Source organism: Meles meles, chromosome 1 (assembly GCF_922984935.1).
Source record: "Meles meles chromosome 1, mMelMel3.1 paternal haplotype, whole genome shotgun sequence".
Classification (NCBI taxonomy): domain Eukaryota; kingdom Metazoa; phylum Chordata; class Mammalia; order Carnivora; family Mustelidae; genus Meles; species Meles meles.
The window spans coordinates 21,773,180-21,798,605 of NC_060066.1; the positions used below are offsets into that span (position 1 = coordinate 21,773,180).

General features: G+C 43.3%; 1 protein-coding gene across 1 annotated transcript in view; it reads left to right on the forward strand.

The window, feature by feature from the left end:
• Nucleotides 1–25,426, forward strand: part of EXT1 (exostosin glycosyltransferase 1) — a 281,822-nt gene that overhangs the window by 241,690 nt on the left and 14,706 nt on the right. The window contains exons 2-7 of the mRNA XM_045999238.1: nt 4,654–4,747; nt 6,235–6,342; nt 11,662–11,781; nt 19,136–19,268; nt 21,652–21,770; nt 23,104–23,199. Of these exons, the coding sequence (XP_045855194.1) occupies nt 4,654–4,747; nt 6,235–6,342; nt 11,662–11,781; nt 19,136–19,268; nt 21,652–21,770; nt 23,104–23,199 (670 nt within the window). The remainder of the gene's footprint in view (nt 1–4,653; nt 4,748–6,234; nt 6,343–11,661; nt 11,782–19,135; nt 19,269–21,651; nt 21,771–23,103; nt 23,200–25,426) is intronic.

A 25,426-nucleotide genomic window follows, 5' to 3' on the forward strand; every position in this document is an offset into this window, starting at 1 on the left:
TTCCTTGAGCCGTAATGATAATAGCTGTCATTTATGGATTGTTTGTGATATGCCTGTGTTGGAGTTCAGTGGTATCATCTAAGCCTCATACTAGAGGTGTCTCCATGTTTTCCCAACCAGGAAGCCAAGATTTAGACAAATACCTTTCCCAAGACCACTCAGCTTGTAAACAGCAAAGATGAAATTTGAACCCACGTTTGGCTGTGTCTAAATCTACTTATTCACTAAGCTTTGTATTACTAACCTCTTAACTCAAAGTTTTTTTTTGAGCTCTTAGCACAGAACTTAGGATGCATCCTAATTACCCAGAGGGCCTTGTTAAAACAGGATTCTGGGCCCTTACCCTGGAGTTTCTACCTCAGTGGGCCATGGTGAAGCTGGGAATTCCCATTTCCGCCAGTTTCCCAGGTGGTGCAGATGCTTCTTCTGGTTGGGAGAACAGATTTTGGAGCACCCCTGCTCTCGCCATGCTGCACCCCTACCCCCGGGTACACTGAATTACTGCCAGCAAAACTGTGTTTCATATGGAGGGGAAGGACTTCAATTATGCATTATTACGTGGCCCATTTTAAATGGGGAGTATCCCATCCATTATTCAGCACAACTTTAAGGAGAAAATTATTATGGCCATAAGTGGTTCCTGGCTTCTAGGTTAAATCCAGGTCATGTCATTTTATTGCATTTTTTCTTTGCAGTCATTTATGAAAACTGTTCTAACTTCTCTGTCACTGCCTATACAATGGGGAGCTTAATGCCCGTCTGAAAAGGGTAACAAAACCATTTATTAATTAAGGCTGAGAGTTCTCTGAGATAAATTGCCTGCCTTGTCTGCTTACCTCCTTGCTTGGGATATCATGTGTTAATTATCTCTTACTTTGAAGAAGTTTATGATTTTGATGTGATTTACGTTTCTAAACGTGATCATGGAGAATGAGTCTCTTGGAGAAAGCTGTCCCCCTCACTTGACCCGTCTTCTACCTTTCTTCCCCCATCTCTAACCACCGATAACCACTCATATGTTACCTGTTCTAAAATTGTTATCTCATGAATGCTATATAAATAAATAATGCCGTCTATATCCTTTTGAGATTGGCTTTTTCACTTAGCATTATTTCCTTGAGGATGTCATGTGTATCAATACTTCATTTTATTCTATTGCTGAGTATTCGAGGCTGTGGACAGACCACAGTTTGGTGAACCGTCCACCCAGCAAAGGACATCAGAGAGTTTCCGTTTGGGGCTGTTCAGGATAAAACTGCTGTGAACGTTCATGGGCAAGTTTCTGCGTGAAAATAAGTTTTCATTTTCTCTGGGATGAATGCCCAAGAATGAAATTGTTGGGTTATATGCTAATCGCGGTTTTGTTTTAAAAAGAAACTGCCAAACTTTCCAATGGGACCGCTCCGTTTTACCTTTGTACCACCAACATGAGAGTGTTCCGGTCTCTCCCGGACCTCTCCAGCAACCGTTCTCCCGAGCATAACCGTCCTCACGGGTGATTTGCGTTTCCCCAATGGCTCATACTTAATGCTGAGTATCCTTTTACGTGCTTATTGGCACTTTGCGTATTTTCTTGGGAACCATATCTAGTCCGTCCTCAACGTGTTTTCAGGTTGGATTGTCTTTTGATTGTTGAATGTCAGAATTCTTTACATATTCTGGGCTGTCTTTTCACTTTCTTAACGGCCGCTGGAAGGAGAGGGAGCCCAGTCTTCTTGACTGAACTTGCCTGAGATGGTGCTTCTAGAAGGTGGAGCTGGGAGGGGTCCGTAAGGGAGCAGGTCATGGCTCAAATGACACAGACTCTCACTGTTCTTGCCAAGATTGGGTAGGTTTTCTTGAACAAATGTTTTTCCATTTGTCATTATATCCTCAGGACCGTTTCCAAAACGTTATATGACTGTTTTTGTCATTTTTACCCATTAAATTGTTGTTTTGCTAGGGAGGGTACCCACAGACGTAGTGCCTCACGGTGCGAGGCCAGCCTTCTTGAATGTACTGTGTGGTGTAGACACCTCTGGGAAACATGACTCCCTCCGTTCTCATCTGTCTCTCTGAATTACTAGATGATTCTCTGGTAGGTCTCCCAACGGGAGTGGGATCTTCTCTGTACAACATCTACAGGACTAGAACAGGGCCTGGAACGTTGTGTTTCTTGAGACAGTGACTCCAAAAAAGAAAAAAAAAAAAAGAACGTTTTAAGCATCTAGAAGGAGGTGGATGGGGGTATGCGAGCACATCCAAATGGAGAGCTGGGTGCATAGAAGGGCTGAGCCGAAGGGTTCCTGACTCATGTGTGGCCCTCCCAGAAAGACTGACCCCTTGCAGATTCATGGGCTGAGCATGGTTAGAAATCTGAAAATCATTGTTTGAAGTTTTATGTGTACATGTCCGGGTGTGTCTTCGTGTGTCTCTAGGGATACACACCCGTCAGACATACGTTTTACACACGTGAGCAGATACCTATGTATACATACAGATACACAGACACTCATTTATACAAAGGTTATGGAAGCCTTTGGAGCAGTGGGATATTCGGAAAGGACATTCTTTCTTAACTAAGAGTAGCATAAAGAATAATGGGGTGTTCAAACAATCTCTCGTCATTTTGCTGATGAGGAAACTGAGTCCCAGAGAACTCCCGTGTTTTGTTCGTAATGTCACAGCTACGTAGGGGCAAGAATGTTCATCCCATGTCTCCCTTTACCTGTTGCGTGAATGAACACAAGTTTCAGTCATGTAAGCTTTATCCCCTGCATCAGCAAATCCTTCTTTTCAATCACCACTTAACTATCAACACCCTAGAATAACTGTCATTTGAATTTCTGCTGTAAGTTTTCTACCTTCTCTCTACCTCCAGTCCTTCTCTAAAGTAATTCTGCAGCTAGCAACTTTGAAACTTGTTACCATCCAGAACATTAATAGGGTTTTACATTTTTAGCAGCCTAATGATGAGGCTGTAGGACCTTCTGTGCTAGTCCCTCAGGGGTTTCTATTCTGGGCATTTATTAAACTTTGCTGTAGTCTGAGGTATGTTTGACCTTTTTATATTACAATTTGAGTTTAAAGTTTATATGTATATTCGTGTGTGTGTGCGCACGCATGTGTGTGTACTTATTTCCCCCCTTCATTCATTAGGTAGAGAACCCAAGCTTTCAACAATTCAATTCGAAGATACTTATCAATTATTTCCCTGTGTTTGCTGAGCAAAGAAGAAGCCATTACCATCATAATTTAATAATTCTTATTTAGCCAAATTTGAGCCCTCTTAAAAATCTTTTCTACTTTCAGGTCTATTTTGCAGTTTAATTAATGCAGGAGGGTTTTTATTTTACTCTCAATGGAGATAATCTTAATCCATTCACGGTGACCTTTTCTTGTGCAAATTAGTTGTACAAGCTTGTTTAAGCAAATGGTCCTTTGCCTGATGTCTCTTCTTAATGACGGGTTTTATAATTGAAAATTGGCTTACTCCCATATGCCTAGTTTGTATGAGAATATAAAAATAGATGTGGACTTTAAAAATATAAATGTATATATCAGTATCCCAAAACAAGGAGGGAAGAATCCGATGCCTGGAGGCTATGATTAAATTAGACTATTAGAGTCAGAAAATGCCGGTGACATGCTACTGTCAAAGTCACACCTGTCTGCCGAGCACTGGAACCTCTTGAAAAATGAGAGTGATTCCATCTTAGCTCTGAGAATCCACACTTTCATAGGACAGGAGCCATTTCTGGTTTCCCAAGTTTGCTTAAACTCATAATGAACCTGAAACTGGGTGTTTAGGAATGTGTTTGTGGATATCACTTTTAAAGTGATAGCCCTCAACAGAATGAAATGCTCCTTGCTTTCCCAGCACTTCGCCAGCAGAAAGAGACAGCTGATGCTCATGTTCTATTTTGCCTTTTTTCAAGTGCAAAACCAATGTGATACTGCCAAGTGGTATTTGAGCAAAAGTCACAATCCTCTCTTCTGCACCCCGGTTTTCTGTGCCCCCTGCTTTTTTTTTTTTCTCTCTCTCTCGTAATTTTTATTTCCCCATTTCTTAGACCTGCTCCTTCTGGCTCCCTTGTCTTGCCCCTCTAAGTCTTGTCCGCCGTTCCTATAACAGGAGTGTTTGTCTGGCATAGCTGAATATTCTTGGTTAAACGTAGGAGAGAGAGAATGTTGTTTTGTGCTGGTAAGGGAGGTTTCCTGAGTTGGTTTTAATAGCATGGGGTGGGGAACAAGGACCGTCCTAGCTTTGCTGAATGACATGGCATTAAACAAGAGGGACAGATTGTGATCTTTCTCTCTCTCTCTTCTCTCTTTTTTTTAAAGCGTATGGGAACAAGACATTCATAAGACACAAAAATCTGATTTTTGGAAGCCAAACCTAGGCAAGCCAAATTGTTCCTGGGACGATGAGACTCGTCTTTAATGTGCTGCTTGCAAAAGACCCTAACTGCTTTGTCCCCCATGAGAGCTCACATTCGCTCTCCCTCGTGCAGCACCCCACCCGCACTGAGGGAACGTGCGAACTGCCCGCCAGCCAGCCTATTTCCCGAGTTGCTCTGGGTAATTTCATGCAGGTGTGCACCCACAGATGTTTGCTCCTCCCCCCACTCCTAACGGGTCTGCGTTTGCTGATTGCTCCTCCTCTCTTTGTAGGTATGATTATCGGGAAATGCTGCACAATGCCACTTTCTGTCTGGTTCCTCGTGGTCGCAGGCTTGGGTCCTTCAGGTTCCTGGAGGCTCTGCAGGTAAGAGACTGAATGAAAGCTCCCCGGACTCGGGCGGAGGACTGAAGTCAGACGGTGTGGGTTTAACCTCAGCCCTTCTGCTGGGATCTAAACGGCATGCGTGGTTTGCCTTGAACACCTGAAGTCTGTTTTCCCAAGAAAGTCTGCAACACTTTTAACAAGGGGGAGGGGGAAGGAAGAGGATTTACTCCCTGTCTTCGGACACGAGTGGATTCAAGGGTTTCACCACTGGGGACGATGGGTTCTACGGGGACAGGTTTGCCAAAGGAGGGCAGATCAGAGTACCCAACAGTGGCCTCGCTGGGCTCCTGGCAGAGACACTGCCCTGCCTGGAAACCAGTCTCAAGAGCACTGGCTTAAGAAAATGCCTTATCGGCAGTGCTTCCCAAAAGCAAGTTGTCTTTTCTGACCACCCCACCAGTTGTCTCTTGGCGCGTCAAAATTCCGAGAGTGATGCCCAGGGGGTCACGCTACTCCCTTTGGCCTGCCTATCCCAAGGCTCTGCAGCTCTGGGGCGTGTGTGGCAGTCTGCTCATTAATTAGTCCACTCTGCAGAGAGGCCTCACCTGCTCAGACACCTGTGCACACTTCCTTCCCCTGGGAGTGGCACTCAGCTTTCCGTGACCTTGAGAAGAGCCCGCTCTCAGTGGAGACTCCTCCTCCACTCCTCCCCCCTGGCTTCTCTGTTCTTTTCCCCCTCTACCTTCTGCACCTTGCCAGAGTCCGCTTTTTTGCGCAGTGCTCCCTACTAGCATACGTCATTCTGTCGTGTCCTCCAACGGAAGAGCTACCTGCCCCTTAAGGCCCTTTCCATTGTGTTCTGCGAAGCATACAGTCATGCATGTTCCCATTGCCTCTGTGAGTTGTCGCATGAAGCAGATCGTTCTCCGCTTCGGATTAGTTTTCTGGACCCTTAGCCTGGCGTTCCTTGGCTGACAGATCACTGTGGGAGCAGTACGTTGGTCTGCCCGTGGCTTGGCTCCCTCCACAGTGGACAGACAGGTTCCGGCTCAGATGTTTGCACTGCAGGGCCGCGGGGACGCCCTGTAATAGCCGGGCCACGACACGCCTCGTCAGGAACGCCAAGTCCCGTTCTGCCCTCTGTTGCTCGTCACAGTGGGCTGAACCGCTCCACAACCAGGCCAGTCCGATGGACAAAACTGTTTATATTCAAGGTTGGTTTTAGGCTAGGATGTTGCTGGTGGACGATTTTGTTACATCAATACAACTTCTCGAACGAGGCCAGTCATCTCCGTGGAAGGAAGGTCAGCCAGACCATGTGCTAGAATGGAAATGGGGTTTTGGCCTTTGAGGGCAAGACTTGCAAACACGAAAACTTGTAGGAGCTCTCTCTTCTTCTGGCCCAAGCAGCCTAGGATCCCTGCAGGGACCCGAGGCAGAAACCCCAGTGCATGATGTTAGCTCCCATCGGTAAGGCTCCCCCTGGTGCTTCCCTCATGTTCACCAAGCCCCCTTCCTTCTCCCAGGCTGCCTGTGTCCCTGTGATGCTCAGCAACGGATGGGAGTTGCCATTCTCTGAAGTGATTAATTGGAACCAAGCCGCCGTCATAGGCGATGAGCGATTGTTATTACAGGTAAGGAAGGGGCTCTGGCCTTCAGCCCAGATTACTGCTGCCCCCGTCCAGACTTTCAAAGAAGATGAATCCAAAAAGTCAGCTCTATAAAAGAAATTTTATCAGGAGAAAATTGCCTGTGTCATGGTGAATATGAAGTCATTTAATATGACACTGTTCGCTTTCCCACACGAGACCCACCCGCGTGCGGGGAAGGTGTTTGCAAAAGGGGAAGCGGCGGGTAAAGGACGTGAACTTTGATGGTGGGATGAAGCGTGTAGCCATCCTCTTCCGCATCCAGAATTGTTAGAAATTGTACCAGAGCATTTTTGTACCATCCTGGCACTTCATATTCCTTTCCCCTGTTTCTGTGATTGCCTTCAGATTAATTGTCAGAAAGAGGGAGGTCTCTAGGGTTGATTCTTGTAATTAGTGTTATCGTTGCTCAAGTGAACCAGTCTGGGGGCCTGAGCAGTGTTATCTTTAACATGTATATTTAAAAGAGCAGACTCTAATAAAAAAGATGATCGTTTAAATGTATTTTTTGCCATTTGGAGCTCTTTATTTTATTTTTATTTTATTGCATCAAGAATGTTTAGCATGGGATTTGCCTTCTTATTTTTTTTAAGATTTTATTTATTTATTCGACAGACAGAGATCACAAGTAGGCAGAGAGGCAGGCAGACAGGGGTGAGCAGGCTCCCCGCTGAGCAGAGAGACCGACAAGGGACTCGATCCCAGGACCTTGAGACCATGACCTGAGCCGAAGGCAGACCCTTAACCCACTGAGCCACCCAGGCACCCATTGCCTTCTTATCTTTCATGCAGAATTATTACTGTTGACTGTGGGGTCCATATGTTAGATATCTCTGGAGTTTGTTCATCTTCTTTAACTAAACTTTGTGCCCACTGATGTCATAACACCCCATTTCTTCGCTACCCCCAACCCTGGCAACTCTCATTCCACTCTTTAATTCTGTGAACTTGACTATTTTACATACCTCATGTATGTGGAATCAGGCAGTGTTTGTCTTTCTGTGACTGGTTTATATCCCTTAGCTTAATGTCCTCAGGGTTCATGTGGCCTGTATTGCAGAAGTCAGACTTAATAATGATTAAAATAACCATAGTACCCAAATTAATCAGTAGATTCTATGCAATCCTTATGAAAATCCTAATGGCATTTTTTTACAGAAATTGAAAAATAATTTTAAAATTCATATAGAACCTACAAAAGACCCCAAAACAGCCACATCAGTCTTAAGAACAAAGCTGGAGGCATTATATTTCCTGATTTCAGAATATATCACAAAGCTACAATCATTAAAATATTGTACTGCCATAGAGAAAGACAGATAGGCCAATAGAAGAAAATAGAAATCCCAGAAAGAAATCTGCTCATATACGGTCAACTAATCATCAACAAGGATATCTAAAGAGAGTCTGAACTTCTCATGAGCTGCCTAGGAAGAGGGATATGATACTGAGAAATCTAAGGGCAGCAATGGTCAGTCACTAAGGATTTCTTTTTTTTCTTTCTTTCTTTTCTTTTCTTTCTTTCTTTTTTTTTTTTTTTAAAGAGCGAGCTCGTGCAGGAGGGCTAGGTGGGGCAGGAAGCTGAGGGAGAGGGAGAGAGAGACTCATAGGATACCCACCAGGGCGGAGTCCAATGTGGGGTTTGAGCTCATGACCCTGAGATCACAACCTGAGCCTAAATCAAAAGCTGGACCTTTAACTGGCTGAGCCACCCAGGTGTCCCCACTAAGGATTTCTAAAGCCCTTTTGTGCAATAATGTTTTAGGTTCCACATAAATTGCCGTACTCGTTTTTCTAAAAATTATAGAGTGTTTTAATGTTTTTCATTGATGGTATTATATACTTTATCTTGAACTACCACAAATATTATACAATGACTTTTCTTTTTTTTAATGTCCTGGCCTTTTTTTTTTTTTTAAATATCAGGAAAATTGAGTTCCTAACTCTGTCATTGAGTCTGCTTTGACTGCTGACCAGTCTGCTAGCTGGCTGATGTGACCCAGTTTTCTTCCTATAGTAACAGTGAGATACCTGTACCCAAGAGGGCTGTGAATTAGGCAAGCCAGGCTGAACACAGCCCCTAGAACATTCCTTCCCTCTGGTACTCAGGGATGTGATCTCCTTGGCCCCTGGAACTTCCAAAACAAGAGGAACACGTGACCTACCAAAATCCTCCCTGGGCCAAACGGCGTATGTCAATAACATCAACTCATGAAAGGCCAGACAAAAGGGAGATGTGTAATTCTTTTTTTTTTCCATGTTGCCTTTTTCCTTCCTTTTATGATTTTTTTAAATAAATGAATCATCATCAAAGGAACCTTGGGAAATAAAAGAAATAAAAACCATCAGACATAATTTCTCTAGTCGTACACCAGTGTTCAATACTGTGAATTTGACGTGAATGACTTAGAAGGATGTCTTAGAAAGGAAATCATTCCAAGACACTTCATCGTGCTTGTCTGCTTTCTACCATTTCATCAAAGCTGGCGTGGCCTTTGCCTTCTGAAGTAGTTGTTTGGGCCTGACTCTGAAGATTCTGTTTTCCGTTACGCCCTTACCCAAACTTGCCGGTGTTTCCCGTTCTCGAACGCGGTCTGCCTTCGCACAGCTGCCTCCATGCTGAACCGGGACTGCGCGTCGTTGACAATGTTGTAAAGAGCTGGCACGGAGCCCAAAAGTCTGCTCTGGGAGATGTTGTTGTTATGTTACAATCTTTCGTTTCCTGTTTTAGAACAGCTCGGATGTTTTTATTTGCATATATTCTTGTCGTTGTGTCACCAGGAGAGCTGAATGTTGCTTTCCTGTATCTATTTTGGGAGATTCCATTAGTTTTGTTACCAAACGTGACCTTTTATTAAGACTTCATTGAGTTCTGCAACGCAGAGCCATCCGACCAAATTGGAATTAATTTATCACTCCCGCATACCTGTCTCTCGGGACAAGCAGATTAATAAGCAATAGCCAAACGCCGCGAAAACCTGGAACTCTGTCTTTTCAGTCTGTTGGAATTCTCTTCCAGAGCACTTTCCAAGAGCTATCATTTATATTGTACGTACAAATGGGGGCAGTGCATAGGTCACTTGATGTCCTAATATCAAATTTTGGCTTGTATAAAAAGGGGAGTGTATTGGTAGGTTAATGTGTGATATTCCCTTGGGCACCTGGGTGGTTCAGTCAGGTGGGCGTCCAGCTCTCGGTTTCAGCTCAGGTCACGCTCGACGTGCAGCCTGCTTAAGATTCTCTTCTCCCCCTGCCCCTTCCTCCTACATGCTCTCTCTCTCTCTGTCTTTCTATCTCTAGCATAAATTTAAAAAAAAAAAATCTTTTGTAAAAAATACGTGATATTCCCTTTATTCATTCATAAGCATAGCCTACCTAGTTTTCTGGAGACTGTGTAGTGACCGTTGCTTTTGGCATTTTTCTAATGGACTGGTTTCTTGTGCTCATGAGAAAACAGTGAAGTCAACCTATATGACTCTTAGAATATGCCCCTGACATTCAGAAGAAGGCATGATGATGAAACTTGAGCAGGGTAACTTTTTTCTAGTCTTTTTTGGCAATGCAGGTAATTTTCTCAGTAAATAAAAATAAATTGTCCTTGACTTACCAAGGATCCATGCGTGACATGGATAGTTTCTCTACCTTCTCCAAGGATATTTTACTTCCACTTGACCTTGAGCTCTAATTGCAGGATAACATTTGCCTGTCGGTGCTTCTCCTTTACCCATGGCCTGCATGCTCCTTCAGCGTTGGGCTTCCAGATACACACTTGGGGCCACAGATTCAGGGTCTGCTTTGGGATATTGCCGAAGCAAGGAGCTATTTCATTGCTCCTCTGTGGAATAGTCTTGAGTCAAAAAAATGTGCTACCACCTCCTTCCCCTCCAGTGGAAATTCAGATGCAGCCCTAGTCACAATGCCATAAGTAACTTTCTTATTAAAGCAGTTAACAGAGCTTTCCTGCTTCAGCCCAGGCCCCCACGTCTGTCTGATTAGTTACGCGTTAGTGAAGCAAGCATGCAGAAAGAGGTGAGCGCCAGAGGGCAGTTGCTAATCACAAGGAATCTCCTCTTAGAGTATATAGACTCCATAAATGAAACAGACCTTGAACTGTAGGTGAAGATAGGGAGCGAGCACAGCAAACTCACCAGAAACCCAGGAAGTGCGTGTCAGAGTTCCAGATCCAAACAAGTTCACGTGCAGATACTAAGCAATTGGTCCGACATTGAGTATCATCACCTTATGTCACCCTTATTATTAGTAATAATAATAGAAATAGTAATAATTTGCTGTGTTGGGTACGCTTCCCATGTTCTAGGCACTGTGCTAAGCACTTACGTGATCTCCATTACCACCTTCTGATGTTAGTACTGTATCCCCTTGTCGTTAAATGAAGAGATGGAATCTTTGAGAGATCAGATAACTTGTACAAGAGCACGGCTAGTAAATGGTAGAACCAAGAATTCCCACCTTGGTCTAATTTCTGTGTCCCTGTGCTTAACCATTAAGCTATATTGCTTGTAAAAATACTGATATCCCTATATCAGTATAGGGCCCAGAACACGGCCCAACCGGCCATGTTCAGTTCAACTCTTATTTCTTGAATAACTACTGTAACTATGGAAAAGCCATTCTTATAGCCTTGAACTGTGTAACTGGATGGACAGGATGTAGATCTCACCTTTAAAATCATGTAGCCTGTTAGAGAATGGTGATGGCAGGACGTTTATGATGTTTGACAGATCGTGGTAGATTGGGGTAAGTGCAAGAGCCAAAAAGACAGGTCAGGGAGCAGAAGAGTCCTTGGGGTAAGGTTGCAGGTGTGTGCACTAGAAATGACTGTCCAGCTACAGATTAAATGGAGAGGCTCAGAGAAATTCCTTTAAAAGCCTCTTTGTAGATCATTCAGAGTCCCTGGCATGGCATGTCTTGGAGTGTTTGGGGGATAATGTCTTTCAGCCTTTCCCCAAAGATGATAGCTCCCTTCTGGGTAGAATGTGGTCGTCCAAGTAGAGATGGAGAATCTGTGGGACCCTAAGCAACTGATACGCTGTTACCAAGTCTTAGGGGGGACTTGAACTTCCATGCATTATCGGTCATTAAAGCTGATGCCCAGTAAGTAGTGTTTGTACCTGACACCTCTTAAGGGCATTTCAGGTTAGGGCTTGGTGATTTTTAGCCGATCCATACACTAAAACTTGAATGCTAAGAAGTATAAAAGCCTAAGCCAGGTGGGTTATTTCGATCAAATGGCATCTCATTGTTTGACAGTTACGGTTATTTTGTGTTCACCTTGTGTTACAGATCCCTTCTACAATCAGGTCTATTCATCAGGATAAAATCCTAGCACTTAGACAGCAGACACAATTCTTGTGGGAGGCTTATTTTTCTTCAGTTGAGAAGATTGTATTAACTACACTAGAGGTAAGTGAGACCCCTTGGCTCTTGGTCTTGAATAATGGTCCTTTATACACTTCTGTTGGCCTTCTCTTCTGTTATTGGTGAGGCGTAATTGATCAAATGGGACAAAACGGAATTTTTTGTACTCGGATATGTCAATTAACCCTCTTTTACCTGCTCTGCCGTGCCCAAGCAAATCCCTCCATTCCTCCCAAAACTCCACAGAGGAAAACGGACATGAGGAGGAATGACACTCCTTGACACAGAGATTGGCTCTGTCTTCCATCATTTCAGCGATATGTGGTTAATGCCTGTCCTCCCGTCCTTCACACTCGGTGGCCTCCTTCAAAGACCTGTTTCTGGAACCTACTTAGAAATCAGATAGTGACCGAGTAGGGGGAAATCTTCAACCATTCTAGAAATATGAGCAGTTTACTGGGTACCAGCGGCATCAGAGGTACCCCAGGATCAGTTCTCAAGATGTGCCACCAAACCAACATCGATTTCTCAAGGATGTGTTAAGAAAATTGGGATCACACTTACCTGGTGCAGAAAGTGTTAAACCCTATGAAAGCAGAAAATCTTCTAGGCCTACGTGTGCCCCTTGTTAGTTGCGTTTTTTTTTTTTTTTTTAGGCAGGAGGGGAAAAAGAGAGGGAAGCGTGGAGATGATTAAAACCTTTGGAAGTAGAAAAGATAGTGATGGCCTGAGGCTACAGCACCGTAGCACAAAGAGCTAAGAGAAGAGTTAGAGAACTGCACACTCATGAATTACGGACTCGCAGGAAGGAGAGCAGAGGTCCTCTCATGAGACACACCATTAAGGTGATTCTGAGGGGTTCCCATAATACCGCAGGGGCATCTGTGGCATCACTTGGGGTACTTGCTTTGGAAAAGTGTTTACTGTGCCCAAAGCCAGTGTAATAGGTAATGTAACCTGTTTAGATCTGTAGTCTGAGTAATACCAAGAAAACTGAAAATTACCCTGTTTTGTCCACACTCCTGTTCTCTTGCCATCCTGGGTACCAAACCCTGTGCTGCTCACGCCCTGGGCACAGTGGGGGCATTTCCCTACCCCAAGCCGAGCCTGGACTCCTGCTCTGGTCGGGGTCTCTTCTCAGGAATGGGGCTCACCTTTTTTTTTTTTCTTTCCCATCCCGGAAGTAGGTGAAAGGGGCTCTTCAGGAGCCAGGCTCCTCCCATGAAGGGGACAAGGTCAGAATGGTCTCCGGGGGCTTCCTTCTTGCAAGCAAACCTGTGGTTCCTTAAAATCGGTTGCATTTGTTCATCTGTTCGTAGCAGCAGGTTTGACAATGTAATAGATTTTACTCTTCTCTCCTATCGTCCATCCAAGAACCTTGCTGGACCCTTCTTAAGAAAAGTTGAATGTCAATTTTTTTCTTTGTGGAATGAGTGCTTTTCATGAAAAGAGTACATGTTCATTTTAGAAAATAATGGAAAATACTTAAAGCATAAAAACAAAATAATCTAGCCATACAAAATCTACCCATATATATTGACATATATATACACACAAACACTTACATATTTGTTTTTTTCTAGGCAAATTGATACATATGTTATAATTTTTAGAGTCTTTCAGGGGCGTCTAGCTGGCTGGGTCAGCAGAGCCTGTGACTCTTAAGCTCAGGGTGTGAGTTCAAGCCCCATGTTGGGTGTGGAGCCTACTTAAAAATAAATCAGTCAATAAAGAGGAGTCTTTCTGAGTTTAGTTTATAATGTGTTTTTTCTCCTTTTAATAATGTACTGTTAACATTTTCTCATGCTGTTAGATTTTTCTGCAATTATTTTAATAACTATATAATACTCCATTCATGATATCACTTAATTTCTTTCATTATCCTCAATTTGAAGACATTGCCATTGTTTCTGGTTTTTCATTACTAGACACATTGTTGAAGCAAATAGCCTCAGCACTAAATTGTTGCATAGGTTCAAGATTACTTCCTTAGGATTAATTCCTTGAATTCAAAGTCCTGGTTCAAAGAATATGACAAATGCTAAGATTTCTAATAAATTGTCAATTTTCCTGCAATAGAATGAAGTTAATTTATATTCCTTCCAGCATATGTGAAAGGACTTGTTTTTATTACTTCTGATATGTTTCACTTTCACCAATATTGGGTATTATATCTTTCAAAATGATAAATCAATATTTTCTTAATTTATATTTCTTAGGATATTAGTAGGAATGATTTTTATCATATTTCTTAGGCAACTCACAAAGAAAGAAATAGAAATGGCCATAGAGTTGTCCCACTTTTTCTCATTAATTTTTAAGAGCTTATTGTATTAGAAATATTAACCCTTTGACTCTTTTGCTGCAAATATTTCCTCCAGCTTGTGGCATCCCTTTCTGTTTTGTTTATGGTGAGGCAATCTCTTCTTCTGTGGATTTTCCATTTGCTACTCTTCAGAAAGGACCTTTTGACACATAATTTATACACACATTCCCTTATGTTTTTCTAGTACTTTCGTGGTTAACTCTTTAGATTTAGCTATTTAATCCAGTTTACTTTCATATGTATGACCTGTTTTGAAGAGTCTATTTTTTTTCTTCTTTGACACATTGTTGTGTAGTTTGTCCAGACATACAATGTTTTCATGCCTCCATCTTGTCACATGCCACATTTATGCACCTCTGGGTCTGATTCTGGTCTTGTCAAGATTCTGGCCTGTTAGTTGTCCACTCTAAAACACGAACGCCACATATTTTCATCTTTCCTCCCTTTTGCCCTCCTTTGGTGGACCTCCATTTATTGAACTAATCTCCTGTTGTTGGCTGTTGATGTTGTTTGTTTTGTGTAGATCTAGATACAGATGTCTTTATCTGAGCAACGGGTTTCTACCTGTATCTTAGGGACATCTCTGTTTCTCTGAGATAAAGTCCTTAAAGTGAGACAATTACTAAGCCAGAGTCTAGGTTCATGATCTGCTTGCCAAGTTACTTTTCAAGAAGGATGCATCAGTCTGGACTCTCGTACGCCATCTGCGGGGAGACCTTCTCTAGCGGCCCTCTTATTAGCCTTAAGGATTATAATTAAACCACACACGCATGCGCACACACACAACTGCAAATTTGCCAGATGAAAGGTGGTATCTTGTTAATTACATTTCTTTTGAGTATGGTTTATGGTACAGAGCTGGTCTCTTGCCTGTTCAGTTAGCAATGCTTAGTTATCCTGTAAGAACAGTTAGATGTGTTATAGTCATCAGAATAGAATCTCAAGTCAAGTTGTTGTCATCTCTCTGCTGGAAAGGCCTTCTTCCCCTTGGATTTAAGCCATCCAGTTCTTTAGCGACACCGTTGTTTTGAAAACACTATGAACCATATACTTCATTCAAATTTATAGCAACTGTCAAATCTTCTTATATTGTTCCAAGATTGGACTGTAACAGTTTGACCCTTCAACCGAATTGCATGAAGGATATCATCCAGTTTCCCTTTTTAATTCAGAACTCAGATTACCCCAGAATTCAATGTAAATAGAAAAGCAGAGAACGTAGCAGAAAATGCCATCCGCATACACAAATAAAGCCAATGTGTTTATGAGAACGACTTAAGTATCCCATATCAAAAATGGCTGCCTGGCTTAGAACTTAGATGATATAGGTCAGTCTGTGCTGGAGCTCCTAAGTTATGAGGATAATTCAGAGTTACCCTTAGACAATATAGATTTGAGGATCCTTTACTTTCAGGATGTTCTGCACTCAGACTCTGAAACACTGGGTTTTTCTTCCTTGTTTGCTATACTGTAGGCTACAGGAAGGGGATGACTTGGTGTTTGGAGAATATGAGCCTTCGTGTTGTAGGTGATGCTTAGACACTACTGGAAGCAGGACCCCTTCTCTCCAAAGCCAATGTCAAGTACTCGGTACATTACAGTGCACCGTACTCTGTCATCCTTGGGACGTGGTCTTCTAGAAGCTTCCTAATTCTGCATCTTGGAATTAAGGAGTTATTGAATCAGAGCTGGGCTCTTTGGAGCTCTATTTGTGTGTGTTTGTGGGTGTGTATGCAAACTGACAAGTAATGATGGGGACAGTGATAAAATGTTGCAAAGACAGCGTTCTGAATATTACACAGCAGCAGCCTGACCCTAATGATTGAGCCATGGGAGCTCAGTCAGAATCAAGGTGAGTGAAAGAAAAGTGCACAAGATTGTAATAACGTGTGGAAAGAACTAATGGTAGTTAGGACAGCACATTTTTTTTTTAAGATTTTATTTATTTATTTGACACAGAGAGAGAGATCACAAGTAGGCAGAGAGGCAGGCAGAGAGAGAGGGGGAAGCAAACTCCCCGCCAAGCAGAGTGCCCGACGTGGGGCTCGATCCCAGGACCCTGGGATCATGACCTGAGCCGAAGGCAGAGTCTTAACCCACTGAGCCACCCAGGTGCCCCAGGACAGCACATTTTTAATGGCGTTTTGTGAAGTATGCTCCGATTTTTTTCCTCTCCAGTTACCTAACAGTGCACATTCCAACCTTGGTATTGCTGATGCTGTTGTGTAGTGGAATATTCAAGTCAGGGAGATAATGGAAAGAGAATGCTTTGGCTCAAAGTGAGGTGGCATATGGTGGCACTGTGTGTGTGAGGCAGCCTTGCGTTGGTCAAAAGACCAAGTCAGGGCCACACAGAATGACAGTAACCTGTAACCAATAGTCCATTATTCATAAAACAGATGGCACATAAAAAAGAAAAATAAGGAGCCTGTCATTCTTCCCTTTGAATTCATATTAATGAGAAATACTATCCTTCTCAAGGGTACCAGTTCCATCTATAATGAAAAGCTTTTGTACTGTGTGTGTACACGTGTCTGTGTGTATGTTGTTGTTGATTTTCTTTATGGCCGTAGAGATGTCCGGCTTCTAAGTGTGATGTCTTCTTCCGCAACAATAACGAGTGAGCTCTAGTACTCTGCAAGGATCCTGGGAGCTGTCCAGGGTAGCAACAGGGAGAATGGGACATTAGGAGAGGGAGAACAACTTTTCTGTTTGGTGAAATGAGGTCCATACTCTTTCAGACTTCTGAGAAGGCAAGTTGTTACAAACCCTTTAGAAAATATTTATCAATACGTATAAACAGCCTTAAAAATATTTGTACCCATTGACAGACTCCTAAAGTATCAATTCTAGATGTGGAAAATTTTAATTCACAAATACAGCCATTGCTTTACATTAAAAATATTATACTATTGTTGGTCATTGAGGATAAGGGATAAGTAACCCATAAATACTATTAATATAGAACGATATCTATGATATATAATATCTGTGATATTATAGTGGTGTAAAAATGGAAAAATCTATGCCTAGAAAATGAACGCAGGAATGAAAGTTATTTTTAAGGCAAAAAGGTCAAGTCTTAAGTGTAAAAACTTGAGCAGCTACTCCTAACAAATTCTGAGAGGTGATTATAATTTATGGGATATTTTATTGTTTTATTACAAATGCGGAAAGTGAGACATAAAAGTGGCAAATTGCTTGACCCAGCTTAAATTAAATACTTGCAATGGCCCTTGTACCTTTGCCGATACCTTCCTATCGAGACTCATTTGAAGGGAGTATGACATCCTCATTGCTATCTCAGAAGAATGCCATAACTTGTTGTATCCTTGAATTCGAAACAATAACAATGTTGTGCTGCTGAGCCAGAAAGAGTATGAAAATGAGGAGGATTCTCCTGAAAGATGGTGATCCATTTTGTGGCATCCCTTAGATACATGTCATTTGTATATGTGTCAGATTTATGACGCTGTCTACTTCCAATTTATTCTGTGTCTTGGTATCCGACTTCATTTAAGTGACCACATGTTGCAAAGTACATAAACTCAGAAAGCCAAAAAAGTGGATCTAAATGAAAAGCTATAAGGGAAAATAGATAATAGATTTAGAAGATATAAATAACATAAAATTAGGATAAACAGTATTTGAAGTGCAGTTGCGTGCATGTGAAAACCTTTCACAACCGCAAGAAGTTTCTCATAATTAATGCCTAGACAACAGCATTTTAACACATCTCTGTTGTCCCACAGAAAGTAAACGTTACTGTTTTAGCTAGGTTCCTAAACTCTTCACCAAATTAGAAACGTCTACCTAGCCATATAAAATAAGCAGTTTTGATCTGGGGGAAAGAGAAAAATGCAGAAATCATTAAACTAAAATATTTGAGTTCTTCCAAATTACCTCCTTGCTTCCTTCTTTCTCTCTCATTAAGAAATATAAACGTGATAAGGTTTGCAAAAATAAATGTAGCTCACTTTATTACCTACCTATCACTATGTGGGATGAGATGGTTGTATTAATAACCTCAAATGATAAAGCTCCATTGAAGATGGTCTTTACTGAAAGTCACATTGCAGTAAATGGGGCCCTGGAAAATAATGATTTAGGTCTTAAATCTCTTGACAGACATGGCAAGCTTTTTCTTTTTTTTTTTTTTCTTTTTCTTTCTTTCTTTTTTTTTTTTTTTTTTTTTGTAGAGGAAAAAATTGCTGCAAACATGAAATCCTGTATCGAGTTAATTATTTGCCAAACCGTATCTTAATGAGTGGATGGTATAATTACAAGAGTTTGAAAGTCACAGAGAGAAATCTGTAAAGTGGACTAATCACGTTCATCTGACAAATGATTCGGGAAGGGAGAATGTTTGACTCTAACTGTAGAATTTAATGATCTGCGAGGTCCCGACGTCCAAAGAAACTAATGAACTAGCGTGGCTATTAGTCTTCATGTGCCGTGGTTCTTGTTCTGTTCTGTGAGATGTTTTGAGCAATTGTTAACTCGCTGCTTTTTGAGAAGAAATGTAGAAAAACTTCAGCTAACTAATACCCCAAAGTCCTACAATTGACTTTGAAAGGAAAACGAAATATGATAGATAAATCTGCCTCCTCAGTGAAAGGAACAGATTGGAACTTCAACAGTTTCTAGAATGTTCCATGCTTTCTGGCCCCTCCCATCCTGGTTCTCTGCCTGCATATCTCTATGGACCCAGAACAGATCTTCCTGGCATGGATCTAGAACCACAGCTAAATGCTCAGCCATCAAGGAAGCTGTTCTACACACTGCTTTGAAATGAGAACGTACTTATTATTATAGAAAGACAAGGTGCAATTTATGGTAAAACTGAAGTGGAATTAGGAAATTTGATTAGCTGTCATTCATCTCTTTCTCTCTCCCACTCTCTTCCACTGTTCCGTCACTCTGTCTGTGTCCAGGACACTTGTATCAGTGGGGAATCTGGGGATAGAGTCACTACTCTGAGGGTTATCATTCCTCACATCGGGACTGAACACGCTCCTTACAAGACACTGTCAAGGTCTTCTTCTCACCACATCCTGTGTTTTTACCTTCTAGATTATTCAGGACAGAATATTCAAGCACATATCACGTAACAGTTTAATATGGAACAAACATCCTGGAGGACTGTTCGTACTACCACAGTATTCATCCTATCTGGGAGACTTTCCTTACTACTATGCTAATTTAGGTAAGTGAGTTCCTTCCAGAGCGCCGCCCCTTGTTTGTCCTCCAGATGTTGTCCAGGGATTTCAAAGGCCCTTGGTTTCTCCATCCTGTAGCAGGGTCTTTCTACCAGCCTCCATTGGAGATAGCTGTCTAGAGACCTATCCTAACTGGTGTACCAGAATCAAGAATTATAAATGCAGCAGAGCATTGCAAAAGGAAGGAACTCCTTTTTATCTAAGCAGCTGGACCTCACATACAGTAGACTCATTCCTTTGTGAGAAATAGGCTCCCCAAATTACGGATCATTTTGAACATGACAATGGGTTTGCTATAATTTCACATCTCCTCGTGTATGAAATGGAAGCAGGAGAGCTCTCCCTAATTTTTTTTTCTGCAATCTCAACTTTCTCTCTCCTACCAAAGAAAAATTGAATTAATAAAGGGGAAGGAGAAAGATTGAAGAATGGATGACAAGAGACAACTCTGTTCATCCACTTGACATTTATTGTGCTCCGTCTTACGTGCTCCATTAATGCAATGCTAGGTGGTAGAAAGAAAAAAAGTCAGATGAGATACAGTCTCTGCTCTCAAGCAGATTTTCTTCGTCTTACAGTGGGGCGAAGGGAATGGACAGAGGGACTGAGCTCTCCAAAAGGCTACTATTACTGCCATAGACACTCTGTGCATGGAACCCCACTTGTGCTAGCATTTGAAAGATCTTTAACATTTTCCCCCATTCACAGTTCCGAACTGGAGAAACTCTGGGAGAGTAAAGCATCTTTCAAGTCGATGTGGGAAAAAGACTCTAGATTTTCCACCCTGTCCCGATATTCTCCATAACAGTCTCGCCTTTTTTTTTTTTTTTTTTTTTTTGAGTTGTGCATGTTTAATTTGAAACGGATAAAAAGAAACTTAAAAAGAAGTCATGGCCTAAAATACCAGCCAGTGACAAAGAACCCTTTAAGCCAAACCAAACATACTGTGGGGACTGTTTTAAAAGCATTGAATGGCCCACATGGGATAATGTATTTAGAATTTGGTAATTTTCGGAATAAGGCCATACTCGATAAATATGCCTGCATCTTTCCTGCAGAGCAGTGAGATCTCCATGTGAAGGGAGCACGTTAGAAGTGTTCACGTAGTGCTTCCTAAACTAGTACAGGAAAATGTAGACGCGGTGACTTGTCCTCACCGGGAGAAAGGAAACCCCTCCGTCCCATTTTTTCTTCTTCTTTGGCAAAGTTTTGCATGTGTATCTAGAAAGTGGAGAAGTCAGCTTCTTTCTAACGTGCAATTAAGGTACCAATTGGATGATCTCATTTGCTCTACAAAACACTCTCAGAATCCTTTAGTAGACGTTGTCTGGTTCCTGCCTTTATTCTCTCCACATCAAAGCTTAACTCGAATGTCACTGCGCACTCTTGTTTGCATTGAAGCTACCAAAATGTGAAATTCCTGGGTCTGAACTAGTGAAATTTTGAAAAAGCTTTTAAGTGTGTCTCTAGTTTCTTAGTGAGTTCTTCTGGAAAACCTCCTTCCGGGGGAGAAGCCCTCTCACTGCTTTCTGTTCCGTGGCTCCTGCTTGTTTCACACGTTTCCTCCCAGGGCTTCAGAGCGCGCAGCCGGTGGAGGTCAGGGTCATGTCCTTTTTTCCCTCAGATTATGTCAGCGCTCACAAAAGAGCTTCTGCTCCAGAATAATGATGATGGGGGTGAGGGCGACCTGCAAACATATATTGAGCACGTACTGTTTGCTGGGTCTTGTTCTGATTGCCTGGTATGCATTTACTCTATCATTCCGTTCTCCTAGAAGCCCCATGGGTTTGATGCTCTGACCCTCAGGCCCCCTTTCTGGCTGTGGAGACCCGGAGGGGAAGATCCCACCACCAGTGGGCACGGGGATTCCCACCTAGACAGTGAGGCTCCGGATGCTGTTCCTTGAACCTTTGTCACTTGCTGGTCATTATTGGAAATAGGATTAATCAGGCCAAAAAAAAAAAAGGAAAAAAAACACCTTAACAATTAGAGCTATTCAGATACCCAGGAGAGAGCCCGTTTGCTTAAATTCACCTTAAGATGCCAGTGGCCGGAGTAGACTCTGCTGGGAGTAGAGAGTGATGGGGGATGGGGGGTGTGTCCAGACTTCGGTCCCTCGGAACCCACAGGGAGATCAGAGGTACATCCCCGGGGGAGGATTAGGCTATCAGAGGAAGAACCTCCGGCTAGACGTGGAGCTATAAATTATCAAGGTCTCAGGCAACAGTTAACTAGCCGCTTTTCACCTTGTTTTTGTTCCCTCCGGACGGGAAGGTTAGCTTCAGGGCGAGGCAATGGAGCGAGGAGAGATGGTTTTCTGAGGGTCGTTTTCTAGGCTTTCATTGGGTTCCTCTCCTGCTTCTCTTTCAGGTTTAAAGCCCCCCTCCAAATTCACTGCGGTCATCCATGCGGTGACCCCCCTGGTCTCCCAGTCCCAGCCAGTGTTGAAGCTTCTCGTGGCTGCCGCCAAATCCCAGTACTGTGCCCAGGTGAGTGGGGGGCGGACCACAGCCCCGGCCGCCTCCCCCTCCGCCCACCAGAGACCACCCCCCCACCCCCCCACCCTGTTCTCTGCGCCGTGGGACTCATTCAGCATCAGGCCCCGTTCCTCTCCTCTCGTTTGTCGTGCCTTACCCCCTTTTCATCAGTGTAGCCAACGGTTCTTAAAAGTGAAATTCCGCATGGGTAAGGGGTGGGTTACAGAGAGATGTTTCTCTGGGGTAAAGGTGAAACATACATACCAACACATTCTTTAAAGAATGCGTAAAGATGTTATTTTGTTTTTACTTTTTTATTTTTTTTTAATTTTTAAAAAAGATTTTATTTATTTATTTGACAGACAGAGATCACAAGTAGGCAGAGCGGCAGGCGGGGAGGGGGTGGGGAAGCAGGCTCCCTGCTGAGCAGAGAGCCCGATAGGGGGCTTGATCCCACCACCCTGGGATTATGACCTGAGCCAAAGGCAGAGGCTTTAACCCACTGAGCCACGCAGGCGCCCCCATTATTTTGTTTTTAAACGTCAGAGTGTTAAAGTAACCTCAGAAATGCCGTGGGCACCCAGAAGACGAAGTTTCAATGGAAGAAGCAGACTTGCCGGTGTCAGGAGGGGTCCACTTTCCTCTCATAGCACCCATGACTTCAGTATAAAATGGGGAGAAGACTCTGTCTATTACAGGATTTTCCCAATCAGTGTCCCTCCCATACTCTTGCCACAGTGACATTGTGATCTGTAAATCAGGTTGTACAAAAAGGCTTACAAGCTTGGAAACAGTTAAATCCTGTTGAAGTATACCTTTCTGAACCGAACACATATATCAAGAAGTCACATAAAATCAGCATCCATTCTGGAGAATCCAGATCATGAGCTCACCACACTAGTTCCATCTTGGATTCTCTTCTCTCTCCCACAATGCCCGCAGGAGCACTGCTTCCTAGCCAATGTTCCAGAGCTCGTTACCCATTTTTATTTAATTTGGTCATTGTTTCGTTGCTCATCGAATGATGTCAGAATTAAAGAACCTACTTTTTTAAGATTCAGCAACTCTGAAATTTACTTCTTTTCTCCCCAGCTTTGTCCTGCCCCCTTGATGTAGTTTTTTTCAGGTTACTCTTTTGGTCCTCTCTCTCTAGTGGTTGAGGTGACCAGGTTCTGGAGATGGTGTGTGTGTGGTGGGGCGGGGGGGAGGCTCTTTTTAAAATTCAAGTTTGAAGTCTGCCTCTCCGCTTTGCTTAGGCCTCTTTCTGTCTCTGAGAGGAAATCGGGGTGGAGGCCTCACTAAAGCCAGCCTCACCAAGCCGTCTCATGCCCCTTGTCTCTTTCAGATCATAGTTCTATGGAATTGTGACAAGCCCCTACCAGCCAAACACCGCTGGCCCGCCACGGCTGTGCCTGTCATCGTCATTGAAGGAGAAAGCAAGGTAGGAAGGGAAGGGCAGAACCGCCCTGGGGTGTTAGTTTCTCCATGGGGCGCCGTGGGCGTTGGCTCTAGACGGAGTGTCTGGCTCTGGATTCCTTTTTCTAAAATTATCCGCGTCCCTGAAAATCCTCAGCTTTGACAGCTGTCGGTTCTCAAATTGGGGAACCGTGGGTCCTAACACGCCTCTGGAGGGGATCTGTGGCCCTGCATATACTTTCCTTCTCTGACCGTCCGTTTCCTCCTCGTCTACGGAATAGAAGTAATAACACATGTCCCTTGGGCTGCTGCTAGGGTCCGGCGCATTCAGGGCCTGGCAGTAGTGATTCTCGTATGAATGATGAGAATCAAGACAAAGCTGCTGATGGCGGTTCACGTCTGAGGTTTGTTAGCTGGTTCGCCCGTATCAGTTGTGTCTTTCAGAATAGTGGCTCGTCCTCACATTAATCTTGAGGAGGACATCTGCACTTGAATTCCGTTTGGGTGTCTCCACCAGAGATGCGCGTGTGCTGCCTAGCCGGTCCCTTGCTCATTCTCCAGTTCATTTTGCCTAGAACTGAATGATCTTCTGATCATCTCTCAGCCTTAAGGGACTCTGTTTGCTAATGCTTGAAATTAACATTTGAGGCCATGTGTAATCTGGCCTTGGGAAGCCTTGCCAGTCCTCTTCTCTCGCATTGCTTCCCCCACCCAGACCCTGTCCTCTCACCAAATTTGATCACTCACAGTTCTTTAAATTGCACTGTGTCCCCTCCTGCCTCTAATTCTCATCTTTCCCTTTTGCTGTAAGCCTTGATCATCCCTTCTCAAAGCTTTCTCTTTGTTATCAAAATGTCCATGCCTTCTCGAAGCCCCTGTTCCCGTGCTATCTCCTTCTTCTGCTCTGGGCAGCCAGGGGTGAGTTCTTTTTTCTCTAGCTTCTGCTCGTTGCTTTCTTGTAGGTCATATCTGTTGTGAAGAAATTAGCTGCTACTAAATGGAACAGATTGGTGAAGCATGTCATCTAAGAGACATCCTTCGTCAGTCCTCGGGAAAGCAGGTCTTGGGAGATTGTCTCACACTAAGTAAAACATCTTCGTGCCAGAGTAAAAAAATATCAGTTAGGTGAAACCATTCAAAAATCATCATTTGGGTTACTAGAAGTAGCAATCTCCCGTAGTTCGATGTGATGCGGTGAGAATTACAGCTGTCACGTGGGCCAGGGGATGAGCACATTATCTGTTCATTTCCAATGTATGCCCGGCTGCTCTGCACTGTGCCCCGCGCCGTATGTTGGAACATCGTGTGCAATGTGACCCAGAAAGCCCCAGCATTCACAGGGCTGGAGTCGAGCAGCGTGGTTATCCAAGAGCTGCTTCGTAAGCATTTCCTAAGTGAAGGTGGGAATTAGAAAATCACCTGCTTCTCAGCGTGGGTCTTACTTACCCTTACGAAACCCATCTCACTATAGATATGGTTTCACAAAAGGGATGGCACACAGAAATCTCCTGCCTACGATCCCATATGTCCGTCTCCGCATTGCCAGTGCCGAAGGTCCCAGACAGTGCTCAGATGGATGCTGTCGACATTGGACTTGGGAATTCATTGGGTTTTTTTGTTTTTTCTTTTTTTTTTTTTTTTTTGTGCTTCCGTGGGTGTCTAGATCTTCTTCTGGTAGATAAGTCTTCCTTGGAATATGTCGGGAATTTGAAACAGGGTCTAGTTAGACTGACTGGGGGCCACTCTGACTTCTGTGGTTATTAGTATTACATTTTTACACACAGATTCAATGACTGATTTTTTTTTTACTTTCACTCTGTGAATAGTCCCAGTTTCTTTGTGTACAAGATGGGGGCTCGAACAGGCGTAGCTTGTAAGAGACTTCACATTTTCCCAGCCATATCGATCCCTTCTCAGCCTTTTGGCTAAGATCAAGTGGCGTACATTCTCCCAGCCATACCTGTGTCTGGGCTTCTGGCCATTTGCTGGGTCCTAGACTCCGCGTTGGCCGCTGATTCCAGTGGGCCATTCCTCTCCCCTCACTCGCACTGCCCTGGGACTCACCACCTAGTAAAGCATTTGCGTTTAACTATGTATTGCTTCAGGCTCTGTGTTTGGGGAGACTTGGGCCCTTTTGGAGGAGTCAGTGAGATGGTGCCTTACAGGTGCTTAGCCCTGGGCCTGTGATGCCCCCAGGAGACACCAAATGTCTGCTACTCTTCTGGGAGGCAGTGGAATGTTACGGTTTGTAT